The 27,780-nt window shown below is 39.6% G+C and overlaps 1 protein-coding gene across 1 annotated transcript; it reads right to left on the bottom strand.

The window, feature by feature from the left end:
* LOC110963643 (oligophrenin-1) lies at positions 1–27,074 on the bottom strand. The gene is made up of 24 exons (XM_022212083.2): positions 26,364–27,074; positions 25,284–25,379; positions 24,832–24,893; positions 24,021–24,092; positions 19,791–19,892; positions 19,581–19,691; positions 19,359–19,463; positions 19,126–19,255; positions 18,923–19,023; positions 18,687–18,778; positions 17,336–17,414; positions 13,394–13,427; positions 13,146–13,208; positions 12,511–12,585; positions 10,613–10,697; positions 10,283–10,341; positions 8,714–8,819; positions 8,326–8,485; positions 7,502–7,649; positions 6,437–6,745; positions 4,864–5,011; positions 2,801–2,851; positions 1,365–1,413; positions 1–1,252 (listed from the first exon to the last, which is right to left on the bottom strand). The coding sequence occupies exons 1-24, from the start codon at positions 26,515–26,517 to the stop codon at positions 1,247–1,249; spliced, it is 2,397 nt and encodes a 798-aa protein (XP_022067775.2). The 5' UTR covers positions 26,518–27,074; the 3' UTR covers positions 1–1,246.
* Between the last annotated feature and the right edge of the window lie 706 nt (positions 27,075–27,780).

The following is a 27,780-nucleotide window of genomic DNA, read 5'->3' as shown; positions in this document are numbered from 1 at the left end:
TTAAGAGCTCTTCACGTTTATTTTCCTCTTTGAAAGTCAGACAAAACCAGTTATTTTCAAGTTGGGTTATCAAAAATGCAATCAAAGAATGAACAGAACGGCTATAGGAGCAAAGAAATAAAAAACAAAAACAATGGAGTGCGATATTCACATGTTGTAACAATCAATTTTGTTTCATGTTTGACCTACGTTTTAATCCTAACCATTCATCTGAGGTGCAACAAATTCAGGTAAACTTTGAGGACTCTCCTGTACAACCTGACCTACCTACATTAGGTAAAAAATGATGGAATGCACACTTGGAAATCTGTCTTAAAAGGATTTTTTTTTTTTTACAAAACAAAAAACAAAAAACCCTACCATACATTCACTGTAAAGTCAAACTACGCTGACTGGAATACAGGCTGACACTTGAGCAAAATACTTCTCTGTAATGCCTCTTCAAAAGTGACTTATGTTTGAGTTATGCCTCAATGGACACAGAGGATTAAAGTTTGTTCTAAATATTCTTCATGACCAACAAAAACAGCCTTAAGAGATAATTAGTTTCAATGCGGCTTTTGCTTATTCATTTTTCATCCATTTTGTTCAGACAAGTCTTTTATGTCATTAGTAAATTTTGTGCCTCACTATTTGATTTAATACTGAAATGTAATTTCTAGGAGTTTATTTATATGCAAATAGTTTCCACCATCTCAACCACAATACACAGTCCATTTCATAAAATCTAGAAGTTAATATTTAGGCAATTGTTTCGATTTTCAAATGGAAGCTGATTAAGTCAGTTTTAAATCAAGCAGTTTTCTTTGGGAAATCTATTTCACACTGCTGTAATCAACTCTTAACAGTGCAGACATAACAGAATCAGTACAGCAGTTAATCCCACTAATAAAGTTGGCCAAGAGTTATTCAAACAATTACACGCAGTAAAATGACTACAGATTGTAATATTACCCGACAGCTGGGGAACAGGGAAAAAACGGGGGGCTTTTACTGCAGCCTCACTTTGGAATAAGGATCAAATGCAGAACCAGCTACTTTACGAGGTCATTCTGAAGACATTTTGCTGCTGTGTTCCTTTACAACACGATTCCTACCACTAAAAACAGAACAAAAGAAACTCATCTAGTTCTGTTGAGAGCCTTTTCTTCAGTCAATTCTCATACAGTCACAGCTGACCATCGGTGGTGACCGGCTTGACCTGCACATGCAGCGGTCACATGATGTCGCTTAAGTCTCTTCAACGTTAATTCTGGGGAAACAAAACAAAAAGACTTTCCTTTTATTACACCACAACATTATGATAAAAGGATGAACAGCAATAAAGTACTCTGAACACGCTTAAAAATGACAGAAAATCTCACCTGTTTTTTAACATTTGTCCCTACTGTTGGTGACGGAGAGGTTGGTGGACTAAATTGGAGGAGAGAAAAAATAGATTCAATCAAAGTGAAATATTTTACAGTACGCCCATGTGTTATAATCCTAAAAGGGTAAAGAATTGATTGTTGAGCCTGAGATTATGTAAGTAATATGGAAATGCATAATTTCCAGTGTTGCTGTCAGACAGCCTGCTCAGATGGTGACAATGTTTTAACTGTAGAATGACAATTACTAAAGTCAGAATTTGCTTCTATGCTTCTAAGTTCCACAAGCCAAACTGAAGCTGGATGCTTCAGGAGGGCTTTACGTGTCAGCAGAGGTCACAGCCTCTCTTTTGGACACGCTAATGTAAGCTGTACATGGAACCAATAGAGGAGATTACAATAAAGAACAATACAGAGATGAGCTCTCTTTGATGAAACTCCCACATATTCTTTCCACTCGGACATTCTTCATTTATAGCCTCCATCGCTGGCTGCCCAGGGCCCAGCAGCAAGGATCTTAACTTGGCTCATCTTTGCAGACCATGAAAGACAAGATGTGTCTGTTTCCAACTCACAGAGGATCATGAGCCAGCATGAGCCAAAATGGGAGGCTACATTTAAGCGCTTGGTGTTGGTGGGCATAAGGGTTTGTCACACACTCCTATCACATGGGAATCGGGCTCCAAGTGAAGACAAACACAGCAAAGATGTTTCATTTTCTGAAACAAAAGCACCAAACTGCCCGAAGCACTAAACATCTGAATAACATTCAGTAGTTTACATTAATTCAATTAGCAAGATGACTTAAAATTTCATTGCAAATAACTGGAATTCTGATTATTTTCAGCTTCTGTTGTGGTCTAAATTACTGAAATCTATTGTGATTACTGTTCTGGGCTAGCCTAGCCGTGCTAGACAACCCACGGCAACGAATTTAATTCTCTGCCAGGGTGGGTCTAGTTACCCTCCATAAGGCTCGAGGCTGGATTCTCCTAAAACTGGCCGGACCAATCACCATGAAGTGTAGAGTCTGAAGGGGGGCATAACTTAGTGACGACAGAGGCCTGACGATTCTGACAGAAACAACCGGCGCACAATAAACAGTTATCTTTCGACTCGGCTTTGGCCACAGCCCTTAAAGATTTGAAGCTAAAATTCAACTTGAAAGATAAACAAAGGACGGCACTGAAGTGTTTCATTGAGAAGAAAAACGTATTTGGACTTATGCTGACGGGATATGGCAAATCCTTAATATACCAGTTGGCTCCGCTGGTTGGGAAGCGAATGGGACAACCTTTAAGCCCGCCTCCCTCCCTGTCCAGCGGCCCTAGACCCTTGTGCCTTCAGAACATGGGTCTAGGGCGGCTAGGCTAGTTCTGGGCTACAGCAAAGAACAAACTGGAGCACAAACAAAGCAAAAGCCCGTTACATACCTGCCAACATTCTTGGAGGCATTCTCAAAAAACTTTGTCTTAGATGCAACACTGCAGGAGAAAAAAAAAAAAAGATAGCTGGCATGTTGATATTGCAGATAAAGAAATGATGCATTGGAGAGTTGAAACCTGTTGGTAGAAGTTATTTGAGATGCAGCGGTCTGTGTTGATTGTAGACAAAAGGCTTTGTCCCAGAAACGGGTTGTTTAATCCTTTTTAATTAACTTAAACCAGCAACTTAAACCTGCAGTAACTTGTATAAGGTAGAAGGAAAGTAATCACAAGTCAAAAGGTCCCATATTGTGTTGATTTTCAGCAAGTTAATGAAAGTCTTATATGTCGCCAGAGTGTGTTTTTTAGTTTTTCAGCTCAAAATATTGCAATGAAGGTTCATTTCTCTATGATACTAGAGTCCCAGGTTTTTATTCTAAATGCTGTCCACACCCCCTTAGCATACAGTGTTTTTGATTAAAATTTATGAAGTATAACAACAATATTTTAAAATCCATTCTAATAATCCTGAATTCAGATAATTGTCACCAGTTCTGCTCTTGGCGTTCATACTAATCGCAGTCCAAAGTGAATTCAATCAGCTGTGCAGTCTGGCTGTTGGATGCTATAATGAGATTCAGTGGCTATAATAAAAAAAAAAAACCCAAAGTATTCACTTGGCTTGGAAGTTTCCCCCTTTTATTACATTTCAACACTGAATACTGGTTCGTTTAATTAGGCTTTTTTTGACAACAATTTACCAAAAAAATACTTTTACATGTCAAAGTGACAACAGACTTCTACAAAGAAATGTTAATTATTTCAATAAAAATATAAAATGTAAAATAAGTGACTGCATAGGTATTCCCCCCTTTAAAGTCATTCTGCTAATTCAACAAAGGTGCAGCCAGTTGGAGTCGGATGTCACACAATTGGACTTAGAAATGGAGCTCATCTGAATGCAGTGAGTGCGTCTAGAGTGACTACAATATAAGGACACCTGTACCTGGAAGCTTCAGTCACTGATGAATCATTACTCTTGTTTATAACTGCACCAAAAAAGACAAAAGAACACTCCTGGCAACAATGTGAAAAGCTTATTAATAAGCATAAGTCAGGGCATGCATGCAAGAAAAGCTCTAAGTCCCTGAATATGTCTTGGAGTACAGTTAACCCCATCATTAAGACATGAATGGAGTATGACACGTGTAAATCTGTGCCAGGCCGTCCTCAAAAACTGACAGGCAAATTAAGTGGAAAGACAAGTGAGAAAGACTATTCAGAGCGGCCACCAAGACACCTACGACTCCTCTGATAGAGTGGCAGGCTTCAGCTTCAGATAGGAGAGACTGTGGATGCAGCAGCCATTTCCAGTCAAAGCTTTGTGTGAGAGTGGCAAAGAGAATCCTGACTAGCTTTCACTAGAGGGCACGTGGGAGAGTCTGATGTCTAGTGGAGGAAGGTTTGTTTTCCAGCAAGACAATGAGCTGAAGTATACAGCCAAAGCTACACGGAAGTGGTTTAAAGCCAACAAGGTGAAAGTTCTGCAGTGGACAAGTCCGAGCTAAGGCTTCAGTCTAACTGAGAATTCATGGCTGGGCTGTTGAATGCAATTACATGGCCATTCAATGTTGAAAAGCAATAAAAGAGGAAAACTTCCAAGTAGGGTGAATGTTTTTTGTGTCTGATTTGATGCTTTGTCTCAGAAAGACATCAGGATGACACACCACCATCAACAGCCTGCAGCGCTGACAGGGAGGATCTGTGGTCTCATTGTGTCCATGCCAAAATGTGGCCCCTGTATCAGTAGCACTGCAGATACCTCTATTGTTTATTCATTTTATTTATTAGACCGTTTTAATTAACAGAGCTCATAATGGCTTAAGCGCTGCTGATTTTGAGACACTAAAATTTGCATGTCTGCCACAAATTAAAAGCAGCCTAAACAGTGCGTTATATTGTTCTTCGACAAAAGGAGCACATCCCGTAGTTGAACATGCATCGGATCTCTTCTCATTTGCATACCTAAAAGGTTGTGGCTACAGACTTTTGTACTTGTGAAGAGCACTTACTAGGATGTGGCTGTGCCCTCACTGCTGGCTGCACTTGGGGGCTTTAGTGGGGCGGGGCATCTAGACGGGGGCTCCGGAGGCCTGACTGGCGGTCTACAAATGGCAGGTTTCTCTGTCGACCTTGTTCTTGTCAGACCATCAGAATCTCCTGCAAAACAATACAAAAGCTTAATGTAACAGTGCATGAGAATATGCAGGAATCCCGAAACTTGCAGAAGTAGTAATCGGAAATGACAACATTAAGCAATATTTGATATATCATATATCATCATACCATTTACAATATCACATAAATTAAGTAAATAACATACTTTCTTTTTAATTCTTTCAGTGTATAAGGCACTGGCTGAACACAGAACTGCACTTTGGCTTTTATAATGCTATGCGAACAGTTACTTTGTTTTTCGGTGTTTAAGCATTTCAAAGAGAGGGACTCACATGCACTCACAAAGACAGTGTAGTTTGATTCTCAGATAAGGACATCATTACTCCACTAGAACAACAAATAGCAGATAATGGCTTGCTGCAACATTAATGCAACATTTCTGTTAAAAATCTTGCATACTGAACCTTTCTGTTACAATATTTACTCCGCCAAGGAAGGGCAGAGTTATGTGACGATCAGTGTAAATCTGTCTGTCTGTCTGTTAGCAGCATAACTCAAAAACAGACTAACAGATTAAGATGAAATTTTCAGGGAAGGTCAGGAATGACACAAGGACCAACTGATTAGATTTTGTCAGTGACGTGTCTTATAGTCTGGATCCATGGATTTGCTAAAGAGTTCATCATCATCACAACATGACTGTAACTATGACAACAAGTGAACATGATGTCAGCTGCCTGTTGATGATCACCTGCTTGCGATCCTACTACAAATCAACCGTGTTGGACTTATCGGGACTTATCTGTCTTAAATGAAACAAGGAACAACTGATTAAATAGTGGGGTTGTTTCCGAGTCCCATCAATTCCTGCTACTCGCTACATATTTAGGTCACGCGATTCGGTATCCATATATAACGTACACATGCATAGCACACACCAGTACTCAGCGCAAGGTCATTTTGTGTGAGGGTACATCTATATTAAACAGACACATTCTATTTTGCTGTGATTTCTGCCACAATTTTTTTTAGATTTCATCCGTCGGAAATGATACGACTGAGCAGCCTTAGCTCTCCGAGTGCTTTTCTTGTTAATGATTTTCACTCAAATCTATACACTTCATTTAACTTATCAGCAAAACCTTGTCATCTGCAACCGACCAACTCACAGCGACTGCTTTTCTTCATCATCAACTGTAACTGCTTGCATAACACTGGACTGTAGTGGCGTGTCGTCTCTCGTTTGATTTTATAGACGTAATATAAATATAATAGCTTTGTTTAACAATGATCTGTGGTACAGAGAAGTCAATTACAGATGGCTAATAATACATCACAGCTTTGCTTATCATTTTACTGAACTCTAAATCCCATTATCTATTAAAGCACATGGATGAGGCAGTCAATGTGCAGGTTAACAAGTATGAGATAAGGGGTTATCAATGACATGAAGAGGGTTCCTCATACCTTCTCTGTTGGCTGATGAGCTCTTTGGAGGTGGTTTTCTGCTCTGAAACGACGGCACCCTGCTCACATAGAGTCCAGGCTCCCCATTTGGTGTTGAAGATGAATCTGGCCTTTGCCTAGTATCGTTCATCTTCGTAGCATCCGAGTCCGTTTGTCTCTCCTGACGGTTAGCTGCCCTGGGCATTAACGCTTGTCTCGGTGGAGGCTCTCGTGGAACAAGAGGAGCGAAGCTTACAGGTTTTGATCGCTGTAGAGGAATGGGGTTCACAGAGACGTCCTCGTCCACAGTGGGGGTGTCATTTTGACCATCTGTGGCAAAGGAATAGCATTAACAGTACAGTCATTCTAAATGTCAGGTAAATGTTCTCTTCTATCATGTTTTTTCAGGTAAAAACTTTGATGTAAAAGGTATAGAAGAGCTTGGAGTTAAATAAAACTGGTACAGCGCTTCCCTGCACACATGCTTCAAGTTCTCAAACAGAGCTGGTTATTTAGTTATACAAAGGAGTAAGCTCAGAGCAGTTTAATATCACAGAACACACTGAGGACAAGCTGTGTGCTCCAGTCGTCTCTGCCTCAGTCTAAGAGAGGATGGAATCACACCCACTTAACAAGGGGTTCAAACAGACAGAAAATTACATGATTTTGCCTGAGGCGTAAAAAAAAAGACTAACGTGAGATAAAAATGTAGAGTAGATACATTTATTTGTACTTTAAATGATTTTTTAAAAAAGCAGCAAATGATTTTCTTCCACCATTTAAGGACGATACAGAATAAAGAAAAAAAATAATAGAATCTGATTTGACAAACAAATCCCATGTTTGGAAATATGTCATAATTGATTTGATAGACACACACACTACAATAAATCCCATTTTGGAAATGTCAAGAAATGACCCTGCAGGTACGCTGTGGTACAAGTCTTTAAAAAAAAAAAAAAAACTGTTTCTTTTTATTTCTTCACAAATAACTTTCTAAATAATCTACTGTACGCTCTGCACAGAGAGGATGGGATAATGATGAGGATGATGACGACAATCAGGGCAAGAGAGGCTGATAATTACTCTCTGTGTGTTGGAAGTGGTCGTGACTAAGAGCTTGATAAACACGGGCTGGCCGCTTGGAGATTGTGATGGGTTGCCGCTTTCTCGGGGTGATGCGCGGAGGAGGGACAGGTGGGGCAGCGCTGTCCTCTGGCATATAACTGAAGATCTGCAATCACATTTTTAAAAAGAAAAGTTACACTTTGGTTCAGTAGCTGCTTTTAACAGCTACATGCAGCCTGTAAAATAGTTGAAATAATGGAATGATTTGCATGACAAAGAGCAGGACAAACAGACTGGTAAACTAAATGATTGTATTTTGATAGAATGATGTTAACAAAGTACCAACAAGTACAAATACCCGAGTAGTGATTTAATGGTTTAACTTTTGACAAAGGCCTCAGTAGCACTGAACAAGAAGAAGTTCAGTGCAGCAAGAAGCGTCAAAATGTGTTGAATGTTGTTAAATTAAATTGGGATAAAAACCTGAAAAACATAAAAACGTCAATTTACGATTTTCCTGGGGATTATGTGCAGGAGTATTTCTTGGCCAGAATCAATAAACGCCTGGAGTCTTCACAGTCTCCAGCTGTGTGGCAACTGGCCGAAGCCAAAGACAACTTTAGTTTACAGCTAGCTGATGTTTTATGAATGGCTTAAACAGAAGAGGAAAAACGAGTCCATGAGTGATTTTAAATGTGCTACTAAGTACATTTTTTTATCTTTGGAGAAAGCCCCAGTAGCACTTTTTCCCCAATCTTCATATGAAGCTAAACTAACCACTTAGTAGTACTGCATCACAGCAGCTACATATTCTCCATAACTCTAGTCCACGTTAGCTATACCTTTTTGTAGTCCTCAATCAGAATCTCCACCACAATATTTTGGAACTTGATGTCCAACATGGCCGCCACCGTCTCCTCCTTCGCCCTCATGAGTGTGGGTCCAAAGATAACCGCCATGTTGGAAGGGGTCATCAGGTTGTCTTCACTGTGACCGCACACACTGTCAACACACGCCAAGCAAAGGTTGAATAAAATGTAACTTGATGTAACTAGTGACACATTATCTCAGAGAAAGAGGTGCTACTGTACAGTTTAATATTTAAACCCGTTGCGTCAATCGTATTTTTCCACTTGGAAGGTTTTGACCTGATTTGACTCTAAAAGCAGTTTAAAAAAAAAAAAAAAAAAAAGACCATGCCACAGTTAACTAAACAAGCTTAGTACTCACTTGACCAAGTGTTTAATAAGCATCTCCAGCATTTCCCGATTCTTTTCTGGCAGTTTGTAGGTAAGAGAGTGAATTTCACTGAGTCGAAAGTCCAGATTATCTGATTCTGTGAAGCAAAGAGAGCAAAAAAGAAGCTATTAATTGAAGCAATTAAAAGCTACATGCAGTTTGTCTGTGCAGACCTAAATCATGAATTGAGCCAAAGCTAAGAAGCTGATAAAGAAATGACTGTTTTCTTACATTTTCTCTGGTATCATCTCAGTATAACCTCAAATTCAGGATTCAGTATTTTGTGTTGAACAGAACAGACATTAACCAATTATACACCAATCAGCCACAACATTAAAACTAGTCAAGGTGAAGTGATTGTCTTGTTACAATGGCGCCTGTCAAGGAGTGGATATATTAGGCAGCAAGTGAACAGTGGGTTCTCGAAGTTGATGAGTTTGAAGCAGGGAAAAAAAAAGATTCAGAGACACTTCATCGTGGACCAGATTGTGATGGCTATACGACCAGGTCAGAGCATCTCCAAAACAGAAGGTCTTGTGGCCCCAAGAGAATGGCCAGAGGAAGAAGAACATGGAAATCATTGAGAAGGTCATAGGTGCCCAAAGCTGATTAATGTCTGTGACGAGCAAAGGCTGTCATGTGGGGTGTAATCCCACAGGAGGGCTACTGCAGCATAAACAGCTGAAACGGTGTCAGAGGGCAGTTTATCAAAGCTTGAAGAGCATGAACCTGAACCATGGAGCCTTGAACCTTGACAAAGAGTTCAAGGTTTTAATCTGATCGAGGAGTCCTTACCTCGACAGATCAGAGCTGATGTGTTGGGGTGGGTTGGGGGGGGCTATGCAGTATTAGGTGGGTGGTTTTAATGTTGTGGTGGATCGGTGTCTATGATCACAAAAGAATATGAAAGACAGCGCAGCCCCCCAGCGCAGCAGCATGAAACTAATAAAAGAAAGCCTACAAGCAGTCAGCCTGTATAATGAGGAGCCCCCTCTTCAACTAATGAATGGCATTTCCAGTAAAAATGAAGCCACCAGCTGCCTTAATGCAACATCCTGACAGAATGAGGCTGATGCTATTAAACTCATTGTCTTGTCAGTTTTACAATAACGTCGTGTGACACACAAAAACAAACAGGGAACTCAGATTTCCTCTAATGTCCACACCTGCACTGAACAGCACTGATGCACTCTTTCATGCCTTGTATCCAGTGTTGTCAGGCATCGCATGTAAAAGTGGATGTAAGCCGCAGATTGCACGGCAAGTTCGTAAACACTGAAAAAAGCTATCAGCAAAAAACGTGAAATTTCCACAGAGCAATAAAACCGTAAGCTAACAGGTCAGGGCAAGTGTTAAAAAGCTGCCCTGGGGCATCTACACACTACAAACGATGCAGCAGGCAGCACACCTTTACCGTTTTGGTTTCTACTACGGTGATGATACACACAACAAGTTTCACTGGTAGGCTGAGATCCAAGAGGAGAATTTAATGAGGAAGACACGAAATGTAACACAACCTCCTCGATCTCAGCGCTGGGTAATTTCCAAAGCATCTCTTACTTGCAGCACACACGAGGTCTCTGTGCAAACTGTAGGTCATCAGAGGTTCAGACAGACTCCTGCAGAGAAATAAGGACACGCAAGTAAACACGAATGCAGTGTAACTCACCATAATAAACACAAGACGACCAGAAAGCAGCAGCCACAGGTTGCACTTACAACAGAGACTAATGACAGAGTGCACACATCATTACATGCGCTACAATCCAGCAGGTTTTGGAAAAGATTTTAATCATTGGGATTTTTACAAACGTAAATGTAGACTTAGGACAAATTAAAATGTTTTAAACAATGAAGTAAAGTCATGTTTCTAGTCGCACACAAGCACACCTGAGATAAAACTTCAATGCGCTTGTGATGGTTTTCACATCCCAGTCGCTGCTGTGGAGATCCACATCTCCTGGGTTTGTAGGATCTATGAGAGAACAAAGAGATTCAATTAGAATAGAAAAGAATAGAATCATTTCATTCATCCCCAAAGGGAAATTCAGTAATTCCTTAATCAAAAACACTGCTAGCTGTAACACATCACATTACCACATTTTACATAAGACTGAGCAAGGTGCCAAAAAAGATCAACTTTGGTAAGTTTTGCATTTCTTTTCAACTGAAATAAATGATTTGTGTGATTCTTGCTACAGTTTGTACAGACATTACTGATTAACTGAAACACATAGACTTATTCCAGTACAGTAATGATTTGGATTATTTGAATGACTGCACTTCAAAACAGCCCAGGAGGAAAAAAAATGCCGTGGTCACCCAGAGAGAAAACATCCGTAGTTTATTTATGATTTAAACATTACACATTCTGGTATCCAACTAGATCTGTGTAGATTCTCAGTCATGCAGATCGTGGTAATCGTACGCGCTTCTTTTATGTTTTTTTTTTTTAAAAAGAGAAGTCCAGCTGTTTTTGACTACAACAACTTCTGCTACAATAAAATGTGTTTCCATTGTTACTCGGCTACCTGTTGCCATATTTTCTTGGTTACTTTAAAGGAACTAATAGAAAACTTGACAGAGAAATATTCTGGCTTTATGAAACGGATCAGACTTTTACAGGGTGAGAGTAAAACAGTGTTCAGCTGTGACGGAGCTCTGAATTCAACTGTGTAACAAGTGATTTTACTGCGAATGATAAAATGTAACTCAGACCGCCTGTTTGAAGTGAAGTTGCTTAGTGATAGATCCTGACAGATTCTGTCTACATATCTGGCATAATTTATAATTACAAGCAATTAATGAAGCTACCGGTGTTGTCTATTGTGCATAAATGTGAGCAAATCTGTCTGCTTGGAGACGCTCATATGGATGCTTCTGCTTCTGAAGCTGCAGGTGTTTGATAAAGTCAGACACAACTGAAGGCGTACGTGTACTAAATGAGCATGTTCCTTCACTTCTGGTAGCATCACAAAAATTCTTACTCAAAAAATGGCTGCTCTTGTAATTTGGACCATATATTTCCATTTTCATTATCTGTTCTCTACTTTTTTGGCCTTTTGCTGGCTTTATTAGATAGGTTAGATTAGAGGCAGACAGGATAGTATGAAGAAGAATGAGGGGAAGATCTGCGCCGTGAGCTAGAATCGAACCCAAACCAATGCATCGGGGGAGTATAGCCCTGGTTATGGTTCACCCACTCAACCTACTGAGATATCTGGACGTCCTCAGCTCTGCTTTTTAGCTGATTTTGCTAACTTGTTGCGTATTTGAAGGTCCAACAAATACAAAGCTACATTCAGTTTGAGTTATGTCTCTGGCCACCTCTCCACTGACTGCTGGGGAAATATCTTGGTGTTCAGCGGTGAACTTCTCCATTATTTTGTGTTAGACCTGGACTGTCTGCCATTTGGTTTTGGCCAGCGCCGCCTGCTATGACCAAACACAATGCTATGAGAGTAGATCAAAACCAGAAAGTTGCAGACCGGACAATCAAAACCATGCCATGAAGCTCAGTGTGGGTAAATGGAGAAGCAGAGCTGAATGTTAAATCTCCGTGGGTTTGTCACTACAAATGATTTCTAATCATAATCTCGATGGCTCTTGAGAAAGGACGCACTGTCAGCCACAGACCTGTTGATGTGTTTCAATCCTATCTACGCCCAAGTTTCACAAAAAGTTGCATAGTCTACTACACTGTACGGTCACGTTAGAAAGTTCAACTGAGGGAAACCGAGTGAATGGACAGATGTTGCGCATATTCACTAGCTAGCTTACTTCCTTACCAAAGAAGGCATTTAGAAGCTTCTGCACTTGGATGTTGCTGCCAACTGTTCTGTACACTCCTTCTTGTGTGGCTCCTGGAGAGAGAGACGAGGGGGAGGTAAGAGAGAGAGAGCGAAAAAAAAGAGGGGAGTGTAATCTGGACAAATGCAGAGCAGTGGAAATGTACCACATGCTTCAACAAGAGCCAGAATTAAGATACAGATGTTCTTTCCTTCATTTAACTACATAGTTCGAGACACTTCAGAGTCAAATTACGTGCCGATGGCTTGACTGTTTAATTCCATTGCTGCAGAATGAGTCATGACAGTGGAGAAACTTCTCTTGATTCTGATTAAGGTTGCATGTGTTTGGTTTGGAGATATTAAGTGGGAAGAGTGTATGCAAGGAGAAAAGAAAAGAGTCAAAAATCAAACAAAGAGGATTCACTAAAATAAGTAAGGCACTGATACATTATGATAAAAGTCTGTTACAATTTGAATTATCCTGTATTCGCTGGTTTTGTAATGAAAGACGTTTCTCGCTCATCCCTGGCATCAACATGTAACACGTCTCAACTATGCCCCCTTAAGGGCAAGACAGAAAACTAACAGAAGCAAACACTGACGGGATGAACCTTTTTAACAGGCCCAGTTACCTTTTGTTTCAATGTAGTTGATGCACTTTCGCACAAACTTGAACCCGATTTCATTCAGTTCCACTGCGGAAGGAAAAAAAAAAAAGGAAGAAAGTTAGCACATTTAACAAAAAAAAAAAAAAAAAAAAGACTCATTTTAAGGCCGTACTTCTTGTTAAAACAGATGCAGTCAGTGACGTGAGATGTGCAACAAGACGTCCCTCTCAACACAGACATTTCAAATGCACACTTTCAGGATAATGACTTACTTTCAGCTTGCTTGTGAATTGGGGAATGATAAATCTGAAATGCAAAAAAAAAAAAAAAAATGTGAAAAGAAAGTGAAGAAAATCTACGACAGTGTGATGAATGAACACATCTATTATAAAATGAAATTACATAAACGGAACAATAATGAACAGAGGAAGGGGGGAGAAAAGGTGGGTTTTATCTTGGAGCAAATTTGTCTCCGTGACTTCAGACACAGTCGCCAGAAAGTCAGACACCAGCTAGTCACTGACGGATGAGGTTTTAATATCAAAGCTTTGTCCGACTCTCCCCCTAAAATAGCTCACTGCCCTCCCCTCTAATGGGCATGAGAGGTCAGAGCAGCCACAGAGCAGCTGGAGACACTAGAGTCTTGTTCAAGGGCTCTTAGGCAGGATGAGCGTTTGTTGTCAAAGGCGGCTGAAGTGTGAAATATCACGGTCACACCCTGTTGTTGATTTAGAACTGAGAAAAGAACTTCAACTCAATTATCGGTCACATCTGTGAGAATGAGCTGATTCTCGGCTTTTTGTCACTGACGCAATGTGTATTCTGTTAAGGCATTCTGATGGAAGCCACTGAGCTACTTTGCTATTTTAAAAAACAGAATCGCACAGTGGCTGGGCATTATGCTGCAGAACTCACAAATCTGACATATGGATGAAAACATAATAGAGCCGTCAGAGAGCGACATTACTAACAGTTACAACGGCGCTTTTCCCCCTCCCAAGATTTGAATGATGGAGAAATAGTTTAATTTCTGTGGCTAACACGAAAATTGCCAAAATGTCCAGCTGCTTTGGAAACTCTGAAGAAGTACATGCAGGCATTTTTCTTTCACCGACGAATAGTTATAAAAAAGATTGAATGTGTCAGAATAATTGAATTATATGTGTTATTTTGGAGAGTGAGCTCAATCATGTCAACTTTTTGGATTAGAGATCCGACTAACTTTGCCAAAACAGACTTTAAATATAAAACCGTAAGAGACGACGTCAGCCTAGATTTGCTGCAGGAGCGGCTGGACATGTTGTTTTACCTGCACAAGATAAGGGAAACTTTTATTTTCATCCTTTATTATCCGGCAGCTAATTTGCTGAATTAGTTGACGAGTTGTTGCAGGGCCGCATGGAAGTGTAAACTGACATTGTAATCATTTGTTTTTCTCTGACAACTCCTGTAATCTGAAAAAAGACTGGAATTCTTTAGATGACTTGAATCTGGAAAGACTTCATCAGTATAGAATGACGGAGGAGGTTTCAAAGTGAAATTCATTTGCATCAGAAATGGTTGAAGTAACAGCTTGGAACTTTTGTCACGTGGTGTAACAGTGACAAAGCCATCTGAAGCAATAGTTTTTCTGCTTTGGGTGATATTCATGCTCGGCATACAGAGCGTTGTGGTGCTGACTAAAATCACCGAACACATTAGCTGTTGCCTCGTGTGCTGGCAACAACTGCAAACAAAAGACGTGTTTTATGTTTTTTATTTTGCAGCTGAAATATATCCATGCACTGCATTACTTTATTTGCAACCAAATCTTCCTTTTCAGTGTTTTTCTCCTGTTCCTTGTGCACATGTAGATGCTGCACGTCAACAAGCTCTTTGTCTTGTAAATATGGTAATGAAATAAAAAATCCCTTCATACAAGAAGCCTTACATCACCAGAGTTAATTATATCAAACACATTTCTCTTTTGGACTGGACATGGGAAATGAGAACTGTGCAACATTTTATTTTTGTGACAAGCAGAAAATAAGCTGTACCATGATGCGCTTGACCGTCCTTAACCCGCCACTTCCTGTGATGGCACGCAACAAAATGTTGATGCAGCAGCAATCTGTTGTGCAGCTGCTTTATCAAAAGTGATAAAAATGCCATGAAAGGATGAAAAATGCAAATCTGATATCTAATGAGTGTTTTGTTGGTTGCAAGTAAGAAATCAATAACTGGGAAACGGCTGGACATTCCCACCATATCAGCATGGTGGGATAAAACACTGGATATTTATAAAACGGAAGAGATGACAGCGTTTGTAAATCAAAAACAAGACTGGTTTGTAGCATGTTGGGAAAAATAAGTTGCGTATATAAAAATTAATAAGCCCAGTTTAATTTTGAATCAGAAAATTTAAAGACATAATGTTCATAAAGACGTTCATGTTTCCGTTTATTTTATTTTACTTTCTTGGATGGGAAATTGTCGTCTGAAAAAAGAGGAACAATAATACTGTGCACATGCTGGCACATGTCAATTGCGGCCATCATTCAAAATCTGATAAAACTGAAAAATAACGAATTAAAAAAAGAAGAGTGCAAATCTGAAATTAGAGGGGCAAAGTCTATTTTAAACTATTAAAATGCTCACCAACTCTTTTGATAATCTAATGATCTGTTTTTAGGAAAACAACGAGTCTAAATTCTTCTCAAAGCTTTGTAAATTAAAACATTTTCTTGTTTCTTTATTACAGTAAGACTGAAAATCTTAGAGTTGTGTATAAAACAAAACAGTTAAGGTTGACATCTTGTGCTTTTGGACACAATGATTGATATTGCATTCATTGCATTTAATAGACCAAGTGACTAATTAATCAATCAAAAAAATAAACAACTCATTAATTGATCATGAAAATAATTTTGCATTATCCAATCCGCAAGCCTAAAACCCCCAAACATCCAATGACCTCTCATTTATGACAAAGACCTTCAGCACAGTCACATTTGGAAAGTCTGACCCAGTAATTGTTAAAAAAAAAATTCAAAATCAGTAATGGGAATAAGTGCGGATTACTTTTCTACTATTATCAATTGACTGATTAGTTGTTTCAGCTCCAGAGTTTAATGCAAAAGGACATAGAAGAAAAAGGAAAGCAGCACAGAAAGACCAATAGGTTGAAGCTGTACCTCCATGCACAGACATATTGAGCTCTGTGTGCTACATAAAAAGTCCTAATGGCAGCACTGAGTTTTAGAAGCGGGGCTGTGCCTTAAATTTCAGCGACACAAAAGGCATTCAGAGAGCGGCGAAGTTGACAGAGAGGGTGTGGCAGAAGCTCAGAGACTCTGCATTGGATTTCTGCTTTAGAATATTGGTGGAAAACCTCTTGAGTAACTTTCACACAGAAGTTAGCGGGGAAGTTGCACAGGAAGAGGGCACAGAGAAGTGTGCATTCTGTCATTTTCACATCCTCTTGTCATTACGGTTTGTTTGTTTCGTTCACAAGCGCCACCGACAATCAACCTGTTCAGAAACAGATCAGACAAGAAGTGCCGAGAGCAAAACTGAAAGCCGAACAGCGCTGATGGCTGCAAGGAATTAGCAATGATTTGCATTCTTCTCGTGACGCCGATTAGTGTCGGATCGCCTCACCCCTGCTGGGAACAGAGAAGCTAGCAGTTTCTACCAGGAGGGTGGCCCCATTAACACCTCAGCATGGATTTCAGAGGCAAAAAACAGTATGAATTCAGCTACCAACTAACTGGGTGCTCGGTTGACTTAATGTGTCCAACAGGATTCATGCAATCTCTCACACATCTGTAAAGGAGAAGCCAGAATGAGATTAGCCATGACTACATGCTGCAGAGCCTAACAACTGACAGATCTGAGCTGTTGCATGTCTGGCACAAAAGACTTGAAAAATATAATGACGATCCTGACAGCCATGATATCGATGAATTTTTCTCTCATTTGCTTCAGTTTTTCTTTTCAGTTTTCAACAAATTGATTTTGTAAAGACTTCACAACAGGAAACTGCAAATGACAAAAGTCCTCACAAAAATAGTTGGACTTACAGATTACAGGAAGAGTTTACTGGCAAAAAGAAATAATAAATAGGTTCGGATTGACTGCATAAACTCTACAGGAGCTACAGATCGTCTGGCAGTGAAGCGGCTTTCACTGAAGCCGAAAAGAATAATCTCTAAATAGACAAGAAGCAAACTCACAGGCTCCTTTCCGTCCATGGCCTCCATCCACAACTTCCGGTCTCCCTCCGAAAGAGCCTGGAAAGTGACGGGTGTGTTTCTATGGAAACAGTAACAAATGCCATTAAAGAGGCAAAGGTTGCAATTTAATTACCCTGTTAAAAGGATGCACTCTCACAACACCCAACCATTGTGAGCAGCAGCTTTTTTAAGCTCCTGCACGTCACAGCTTGTGCACACTTTTCCAGCAAAGCAGGGTAGACAAAACAACAAGAACACAACCAGAAGAAGGGTCTTTGAAGTAACTGATTGAACCCCATGTGGCGGTGGCGGTAGGAAATCGAGATACATAAGACATCGATGAAGTGATGATGAAAATCTATTGTCTCCTGCACAAACAACACGATCTAGAGCCAGATTTCAAAGCTTGTAGGCAAACAAATCAATAGTTAACTAAAGCAAATGTGCAATGACTTGAAAGCTGTTGCTGGCAACCGTACTACTCAAGTAGCTAATTAAAACCTTAAAAAACCCTCTTATAATATCAATTTTCTATCAGCTTTCATAGTTAAATTACCCTGATGTTTTATTTTTGGCATGCAGGATGCACTGCTGTGATAGTGATTCAATGATTTATGTAATTTGCTTTGAAGCTGCTGCAGGTCAGTAAACCCAAAGCACCTAAAAACAGCCAATTACATGGCGAGCTGCATCATGGAAACTGGGGTGAAAACAATTTTGGCAACAAATGGTTAGGTAGATGAAGATGTGGAGGAGTAATCAGCGTTTATTCACTTCTTCTAAGGTCAAAGGTCACGCTCTGGGACAAGCACCGGAAACATTGCAGGCACATTCAGACGGGCTTTTCTCTGCCTCAAAGCATCTTGAGCTCACGGCATCGCCTTCTACGCTAGACACCACTGCCACCTTGAGTTTATCAAAAAGCAGCTCCTCATTATGTCCAAATTAGGTTCTTACATTCTGGCTCTCGATGCATAAATCAAGCCGCTTTTAAACCTTTAAAACGCTCAGGTATTTCCACCGATTTCAAAAGACAAACCCCGTTAGGTGGCGGAGCAGCTTACAGCTCAAGTGGCGATTAAAATGCATTTTGTTCTGAATGGCCTGCTTATATAAATATGAGCTTGTTGTGTTCCTTCCCCTGAAAGCACCGAGTTTGCCATCTGTTTCCAGCACAAGCCCCACTGCTTAGGGATTGTTTGGGCTACAGTCCATTTAGCCTTCACACTCCGTCCTTGTAAACCACCTGTTCACCTCGCCGCCCGGACCTGTTTATCCCACAGGGCTTTCGTGTTGCCTCATTTCACACTTTTTTTTTTTTTTTCCCACCCCCGGATTTGTTCGCGCTAACCTCTCGTTGGTTTCCACGTCGAAGCAGAAGCGCTTGTCGATAGACTCCGTCTTCCGGCGGATGCAGGATTTCAGTGTCAGCTGCGTCGGGCCCTTTAGGGACGGAGAGAAAGTTGGAAAGTGTTCAGTTCGGGCGCCACGGAGAAAAACAGCAGTCTGAGGCTATAAAGTGAAAATAATGACAAGTAAAGGCACACATTTGGATTTTTGATTATATATCTCTTTTCAGTGAAGCACCTGTTTAGTTGTAGGCTTCTGTTCACAAGGCACCATGACCAGACGTCTACCTTCCTTGTGATACCTGCAGTAATATTTGACCCATGATACACCCAAAGCCCCTGGAGGAAGGAAGAAAAAACAAGACGGTGCTTGTCAGAAATGGCGTCAGAGGGAATCTTGTAAAAGCACCGAGCTTTTGTGTAAACATCTGGTGCGCTTACACTTCTCCTGGCAGTACAGATAACCCTCCATGGGCAGAAAGCTGTGCATTTTATACAGCTGGGACGGGTGTTTCATTCTCTTCATCAGCTCCTCCAACTCCTCACAAGTGCTCTCATAGTGGTTTCGTGTCTGCAGGGAAGCCAGAAAGCACTTTGGAAACTTCTAAAACATCAGATAAAAGGGATATTAAATTTATCTAATGATGTGATTTGTTGCCAGTGAGACCACTTACGTTCTGCAAGCTGAGCTGCAGCTCCTGCTTGTAAGGCATGAAGTCCTGAGTCATCTCCACTGTCAGGTTGTTGAGCGTTAAAATGCTGTGAAGAAAGGCCAGCACCTGTCCAGCCAGAGCAAAATATACACGCTTAGAACAAAGAACCGCAAAACAACGGATTTGTTTTCTTTGCTACATATGTGTGGCAGCACAGAGGAAGCGACATCAGGCTGAACTCACCGGCTCCACCACGTCAAACTTCTTCCTGTCCTGCACCTGATGGATCTGGTACACGTACTCCACAGACGATTCATAGAAGTTCAACCGCTCTTTCTCTAAGAGTTCATCAGCCTACAGTTAATATAAAGGGACATTTGTCAAACGCTTGTGCTCTCAGTTCTACATTTCGCCACACACCTGCTGCAAAATGCTTGCTGTACTTCACCATACCTCTTGGAGTTGAGTCTCTTTCTTCTTAGCAGAAAGATTCAAGTGCTTATCTAACTGGGAGTAATATTTTTCACTCTCTTTCTCGAACTTCTTCCTCTTTTCCTGCAGATCACATGTGGAAATGACGAAGAGAAAAGAAGAGATCGAGATAAGCTTTGATAAAGCGAGTTACAGTGGGAGGACAAACAGCTAGCAGGACATTTTAACCACCATGTCCTCACTGTGTTAAACACATGCTGCTCTAACAAACCGATGCCATCGAGTCATTTCTCATAGTCCCATATCAGATTTCTCGGGACGATATCAATATTTACGACTTGAAAGCACTCTGCAAAGCACACCAGTGTTCACTTTTTGGACAAAAAAACCAACAAAAACAGGACAAGGAATCCTTTAAGAAATGAGTTAGTTGGATCACAGCATGGAATTGCCTCTGATTTTGGCAATGGGAAAAAGTTTTCATGGATGTCTCAAACACAAACCTTGCAATTTTCAAAACTATTTATATTAAGTGCATATTGTGGCCATTTCTGTACTGATATTTCTAGCTGACACTGTAACAAAAAATGTAATTACACAGAACTTATCACTTTTATGTTAGAAATTGCTTTCAGTATTTTTTAAAAGCACTAAAATATCAGTAACTGTGAACTTACATTGCTAATGTTAAACAATAAAAATATGCAACTGTGAGTAACCATAAAATTGTATTTTCTTACACCGTTAAAATACATTTAGAGTAATTTCACAAATATTTCCGTCTTATTGAACTGATAAAATTATTGCATTCTAGTTTGATACTATAAACATATTTCAAAAGTTAGACACAATTAGTGACAATAGAAAAAGAAGCATTAGTTTTGTTATTCTACATAGTTTTTTTGGTTAAAAACAATAATAAACATTAGGACAAAAAATATACATGACTGCATATAAAGACTTGAAAAAAATGTATTTCAATTATAGAAAATTACTGTACTTTTATTAATGTCATTATTCTTATTATTTTTCAATATTTTTTGCACCCCAAATGACAAACTATTATATTTAGTTTTTATTTACAGGTTTGTTTGTTGTTTGCAGTGCACAAATGCATACAGATCATACCAATACATATGTAGCAAGTTAGCATTAGCTATATCATCAAAGCTGATCTATAAAACTGAGGCTCACTGAAGGTAATTATACCCCAAGGACTACAGCTGAAAAGGTGTAAATGACATTTTAATTCAAAATTTGTACATATACATATATATATATATATATATATATATATACACATATATGTGTATGTCTACATACTGAAAAGGAAAGATTGAAGAATGGTTGAAATTTTGAAATTTTGCTTTTGTCAGTTCAAGTGGAACCTACTTGACCAAACTGACACCAACACATTTTTTTTACATCCATTTTGAACACTTTCACTGTTGATGTCTTCAAGAACCTTTAGGCCAGGACACTCTGCATTTCATTTCATTCAATAGTACTTTAATAAACAGCTTAAAACACTGATGGGCTGATAATGTCTGAATGAGCTGCACTGTGTTGTGTAACATCTACTTCTTAGAATCATTAAAAAAAACAGCTAGCTTAAGTTTGACATCATTACAACTCTTTTAGAGATATTCCAAATGTTATAATTTGTATTCTACTTTCAGAAAATGAACACGGCACATGCTACTTGGGTAAATATACAACTGAGGGACTTTTGAAGTCCATGGGATGTATCTTGCATATATTTTTCTTACAAGTTAAAAAATGTATGTTTTTTACGTTCATTAGGATCATGTCTTTATAAATTCCACAATTATTTATTATGGAAACAACAATTTATTAATAAAAATGACTGGATATCAATAAAATGTCAACAAACAACTGTCCGAATTTAATTCCAACCACCTTCTAATCAGCTAAACAATAATAAAATGAGCTTATTCAAAAATAGTTTTGATTGTGTTATGTGTGCTAAGTTGAGATAATCATGACAGATATTTCTTTTTTGGCAATACATTCAATTTTTTTAATGGAAAATAACAATTGTCCATTGATTTTGTCCAAGAAATAATTTTTTAACTAAGTTACCCATTACAAAAACACCTCTCAAGGAAGTGTGCTAATTCTAAATCACATGACCTGCACCACGTGATGTCATTTCCCCCTAAAGAAAACACTGACAAGACTCCAAGGCTTTCTTAGTTATTTGATATAAAGTAGTGTGTGAGTCAAGTGTGCATTTATCACATGCCACCAGGTTTACCACATTATCTTTATAAATAACTTTCAATTTTACTCAATTGTATGTATAATATTTTAGAAGAATCTTTCTCTAAAAATGCCATGTGGTGTTTGATTATAGGCGGCCATGTTGATTTTAGGCCTGAAAACTGCAAAAATGTCTACTATGATACAAGAAGTCCCACAATTCTATATTGACCCACTTACCGTTCAAACACGTGTGAAACACAATGTGACGTACCTCCACAGGGGATTGTGGGTCAGAAAAGCCCGTAAAATCCAACCCAATGCAGCAGGACATTCTAGTATTTTACTCCAGTTTACAGGTTATATTTGTATGTACTAGGACATACTCAATCATCTTCTATTATACTAAATAGAACAGTAGTCTAGATGTTCGAAGGCACCTACAGCCATGGCCATAAGTTTGGACACAGCATGACTTACTATGTCTGTTTTGATGTCTATTACATACCATAACTAATATTTTTTGACAGCACCAGTTTAATTAGTCAACAAATCAACAAGGGATATAATATTATCAATAAATTCCAACAATTGGAACAACTTTGTTCCCAAAACATAATATTAGAAGAAAATAACAAAAAAATGCAGTACTTTCACAACCGAATTTGGTAAGAATAATAAAATGACACCAAACTCTTTTGATGTTTTTTTAAATAGGAAACTTAATATAGTTCTCAGGAGTTGTGTACTGTATTGTAAATGACAATTTTGTGGTATTTTCTAAGATTCACATGCGTCATGGTACTTGTGTCCAAACTTATGGCCATGGCTGTATGTCAATTATAAAAATTAATCTAAGACCTGAATAGTTCATGTAACATTTGATTGATTTTAGCAAAAAAAAAAAAAAAAAAATCAAAACACAGCAACAAGATTTTTTAAAAAAACATCAAGTTAATCAGCATATTTTGATCATCAGATGCCCAAATCTCATCTTTAATATTTTAGGTGAATTCCCACAGAGTTTCTTGATGACTTCACCACCATAGAGAAGCCTGAACTGTTCTCAACAACAGAGCGTACTTTCCAAAGACAAAATGTCTTCAAACATTTAAGGAAGACCTACACAGTGCTGTTAGTAAAAACACAAATGTTTCATATACATGCCAACAAAGAGATTTGAGGAAGTAGATTATAACACCCTGTTTGGTCTGTGGAAGCAGCTCAGAGAGGTGTTGCACCACCAGTCAAAAGTTTGGACACACCTTCTCATTCAGTGCTTATTTGTATTATTATCTACATTGCAGATTAAAGGTCCTTACACACCGGGTGCGTTTTTTTCGGACGTCAATATTTTTTTTCGAACCTGTATCCTGTCAATACACGCGTTCACATCGGCAACGTTTTCTCGCTCAGCGATTTTGCGGCATTTATTTTTTCGGATCATGGTCGATTTTTCTAAAGTTTCGCATTCTTTGTGACCACTTCTGACCAATCAGATTGCGTGTTGTTGCGACGTCCCATTCACCGGCATACAGCATACTTTTCACTGTCAATTGCGTTGATGTCACGGTCATCAATTAGGTCTCGGTTGTTAGCTTACGTTTATGGATTATAGTTTAATGTTTTGCTTACCCGGTACTGGCCCCGACTCACATTACAGTACATGATATCAAGACAGAAAGACATCGCAACGCATCTAATCAGAACTGAAAATAATCCGGTGTGTAAGGACCTTTCGATTAATGATTAGCACTTTTTTGCTTACAGCACACTTCCATATGTATTTTTTTAATAGTTTTTAATCTACACTATATAAATGAATTAAATAAAAACCACTGAATGAGAAGCTGTGTCCAAACTTAACTGGTAGTGTATATATTTCTACCAATTTGAAATGTCATGCATAAAAACAGGCAGAATTATGAACCTGCTGTGCTTCCAGTGTTGACTCAAGAACTGATTAGTTTTCTTCACAGGAGGGAATTATTTCACCTACAGAGCAGAGGAAGCAGAGAAAAGACTCACTTTTGTTACTCCTATTTGGTCCTTCCTGAACTTCTCCAGGGGCTTGATGAGCAGATCGGATGCATTTTGAACCTGAACAGGAAAACAGGGAGCAACTGTTAGCTTAGCACACTTGAAAATGCATAAATACTGTTTTTACATATGTAGTTCACTGTCTGTGTGTGGACATTTGAGCTCTACAAGCATGAACAGAGGCTTAAAATAAATATGTGTGAGTTTTTAAAGACATTTTTCATAACCGGTCCCCGTTTTAGAAATGCTTAAGTATCAGGATTCCAGACGAGCCAGTCTGACTGGAAAAGCTTCTTCTGCGACAACTTGACTGATGAAGCGTGATGACGGCGGATCTGCTGCTGGAAGGAAACTCTATTTTGCATTATTGACAGCGTAGTAAAGTGTGTTAAGCGACAGCAGCCTCAGTGATAAAGTCTGCTCTAAAACGTGTCAGTATGTGGGTAATATGGAAGCATTGCTTAAAAAAAGGGGAACAACACACCAAAGAGGGGAAGTGATACCAAATAATTACCAGCATTACTCCAAACAGTTCTGCACGACGGCCGACATTTGCACAATCAGCACCTGTGTGTGTTTGTTTGGGCGGATGTATTATTGCAAAAGTAATAACTTAATATTTTATTCAACACACGCAAACTCATAATAAACAGCAAGTTAGTTTTTTGCAGCAGAACGTGCCAAAGGTTTCCTTCCAAGCTGTCTTATCGTCAGCGCAGGATACATTGAAGTGGTTTCTAATGTCTAATGAGGGTTTAAATAGGATGCAGCTCGAGCGTGGAGGAAGCTGATAACCCACCAGCATCGTCCTGTCGTGCTCCACTTCCTGCAGGAGGCCGGCGAACTCCTGGAACGACTGAGCTGAGGACAAAAACACAAAGATGATGACCAGAATGAGGACTTTGCGTGTTGTTATCTGAACTGTGTGATCCAGCCGTTACATTATGTGCACAAGATTTTTTTAACACATTTGCCATTAAGCTCTAAGGCAATTGTTTGGGTTTTTCCCAAGTCTTTTTGTTTCCTGATTTCTCACATTCAAGCTGTCAGGAATTACCAGTTGGCTGCCAAAAATGTTTCTCTGAGCCGAGGTCAAGCGGGGCAAGTCTTTCTGTAAAGTCTAATCTAAAACTCAGCACCTTTATAACAACAAATTCTATTCATTTTGAACTGATGTGCAAGTTCTCTAATAGTTAATTCACTATAATGAATTTAATAGCAAAGTTGAGCAGTGTGTTTGTGTTATCTTACCAATGTTGATCTCATCGTCTGTCAGGGAATCGCCGATGAAATCAAACTGGAACGCACTGAGAGTCTGGGAAAACTTCTGCACTGCCACAGAATACCCTAGAAAACAACATTTAGTCTTTTAAAGTTTCCTGAAAACCACCACACACATATTTCTTCTTCATTCTTAGAATTAGTCTAGCTGCGCTTTTTTTTTTCTTGTTTTTCCTGGTAGGAAAGTGTAAAGTATGAAAGACATCCTTGGCAGGATTTAGCAGCAGAGCAGCAGCCAGTATGTGGTTGCTGCAATATATTATCCCTCATATGTCTGGCTTTTATAATCAAAACAAAAAAAAACGAGTCTGTCAGATCAATACTGTAGAGCATTTGGTCTGAGAAACTTGGCTGGCACATCTAGTCTCATATTCTAAATCCTCCTTTTTGTAATGGAACAGTTTGCAGTCATTTTGTGTTTTTTTCCATTTATCCCAATTGTGCTTTTTCTTATTTATTTTTTAACTATTGGATTCTTGCATTAGCTGTAGAGAAATCATACTTCATCATGCATGTACTCAGTACATAAGTGGTGACTCCTGATCATTACAGATTGACATTAAAATGGGACTTTGTTGAAGTGGTGCAGCTCATTCAGGCTACAAGCACTCGTGACCTCTGACTATTATGCAGACTGACTATTGGACCCTCACTCCACTGTTTTCGAGGTGAAAAGCTTGTCATTCAGGATTTACACAGCAGAATGGTATCTTAACACACAAAACAGACAGTGTTCCTCCAAAAATCTACACCCATCTCCAGTGCAGAGCTGCTCCTCACTGTCTGACTAATGGGGGGAAAGCAACACATGGGAAGATGCAAGGCCTGCAGAGGGAGGTTTGAACAGACACATTGGTCATCCTGCACATCTGCATCAGATCCATGGCCTTTCAGAGCAGAGAGGGAGCACTAGCACCTCCCTGAGCATGCCTCCCACCCACAGTGACCCTGCAGGCCCTCCAGAAAGGCCAAACTGATGCTGCTGCTCCCCTGTCACCATATCCACATCCACATGCAATATGCAACATGAAAACTCATAAGCATGCTCACCCTTGATTGCAGTGATCACACTGTTGCCATCTTTAATCAACTCTTTGAGGAATTTACTGCTCCTCTCCAGATCCAGCTCATAACACTTGAGAGTCTCCCTGAAGTCTGGACTGTCCAGATAGCAGTCACTGAACTCCAGGGTAGGATGACCCATCTTCTTCTGGGCGGCTCGGTTCGACACAGCACAAACAATGGGGCTTGTTTTAGAGACACGCTGCCTACGCTCGTCTCATTTCTGCTCCGTTGAGGCAAATCATCTGTTGAGAGGAGCACAAACCATGGTGTCCGGGGGAGCCTGCAGCCGCCGCAGCTCGGATACGAAGTGAAGTAAACAGAGGAAGGTGCTCGGAGCGGGTTCGCGTCCCGGATTTCCCCTCGTCCGAAGCTCTGTTTACGCTGCAATTTAATTGTGCCCTGCTCCTCTTTACCACTTTTTCCTCGTTACGGTGTCGTGATTAGAAGAGCGGCTAGATTCCCTCTGGACGCGTCCCATTTCGAAACGCTTCGCACTTCAATCAACCCTCTTTTCTGTCCTTCGGCAGGCTTAAAAGCAGCGTTTAATCTGTAAAGTCAACAACACGCTCTTAAAAACTACCAACCACGAGTTAGTCAGTATATATTTTTCTGAAAAAAGATACTTAAACTAAATTATATCATATTTTAATCCCAAAAGCGTGACACAAAGCGCAATTGGACGGATCCAACTGGCTACAGCCTCACAAAAAAACTTCCCATTTTCCACACCCAGGAGGCTCTTAAAGGGGCCGCAGCCTGTCCGGGTGTCCGTATTATTGATGCTGCGTTCAAGTACCGCGGGAGAGAGAGAGAGAGAGAGAGAGAGAGAGAGAGAGAGAGAGAGAGAGAGAGAGAGAGATAGATAGATAGATAGATAGATAGATAGATAGATAGATAGATAACAGTGGATTTGCAATGTCGTTTAAGCTATGTAGCTAGTTTCTCTCTATGACTTTAGCACATCTGTAGCGTCTTTTTATGACTTTGACACATAGTTAGCTTCTTTCTGTGACTTTTAGCTACTTTCTATGATTTTAGCACATAGCATCTTTGTATGACTTTAACACATAGTTTGTTTCGTTCTATGACTTTAGCACAGTTAGCTTCTTTGTGTTACTTTAACACATAGTTAGCTTCATTGTATAACTTTTAGTTAGCTGTTTTCTATTACTTTAATGCATAGTTAGCTTCTTTCTATTAGTTTTAGTTAGCTTTGTCACAGTTACAGTGATGCTGTGCCACTATCTTGCAACGATACAGAAATCTTTAACAAATCTGTGCATCCAGACTATAAGCCGCATCACTACCAAAATCTCATCAGATGGTCCATGTGTCATTTTTGACCTTCCCTGAAAATTTTATCCAAATCCGTGTGTCCATTTTGGAGTAATGTTGCACACAG

The sequence above is a fragment of the Acanthochromis polyacanthus genome, chromosome 17 (genome assembly GCF_021347895.1).
Source record: "Acanthochromis polyacanthus isolate Apoly-LR-REF ecotype Palm Island chromosome 17, KAUST_Apoly_ChrSc, whole genome shotgun sequence".
NCBI lineage: Eukaryota > Metazoa > Chordata > Actinopteri > Pomacentridae > Acanthochromis > Acanthochromis polyacanthus.
The sequence above is the reverse complement of the archived record's forward strand: the minus strand, read 5'-3'. Positions and strand labels throughout refer to the sequence as shown.

What these genes read in the sequence shown, in the direction of transcription:
- LOC110963643 (XM_022212083.2), bottom strand. Translation starts at nt 26,517, where the DNA reads ATGGGTCATCCTACCCTGGAGTTCAGTGACTGCTATCTGGACAGTCCA. An exon ending in AGTTTGACGTGGTGGAGCCG is followed by an intron (nt 19,464 to 19,580) that starts GTGAGTTCAGCC and finishes CTGGCTGGACAG; the next exon opens with GTGCTGGCCTTTCTTCACAG. An exon ending in TGCAGCTCAGCTTGCAGAAC is followed by an intron (nt 19,256 to 19,358) that starts GTAAGTGGTCTC and finishes GCTTCCCTGCAG; the next exon opens with ACACGAAACCACTATGAGAG.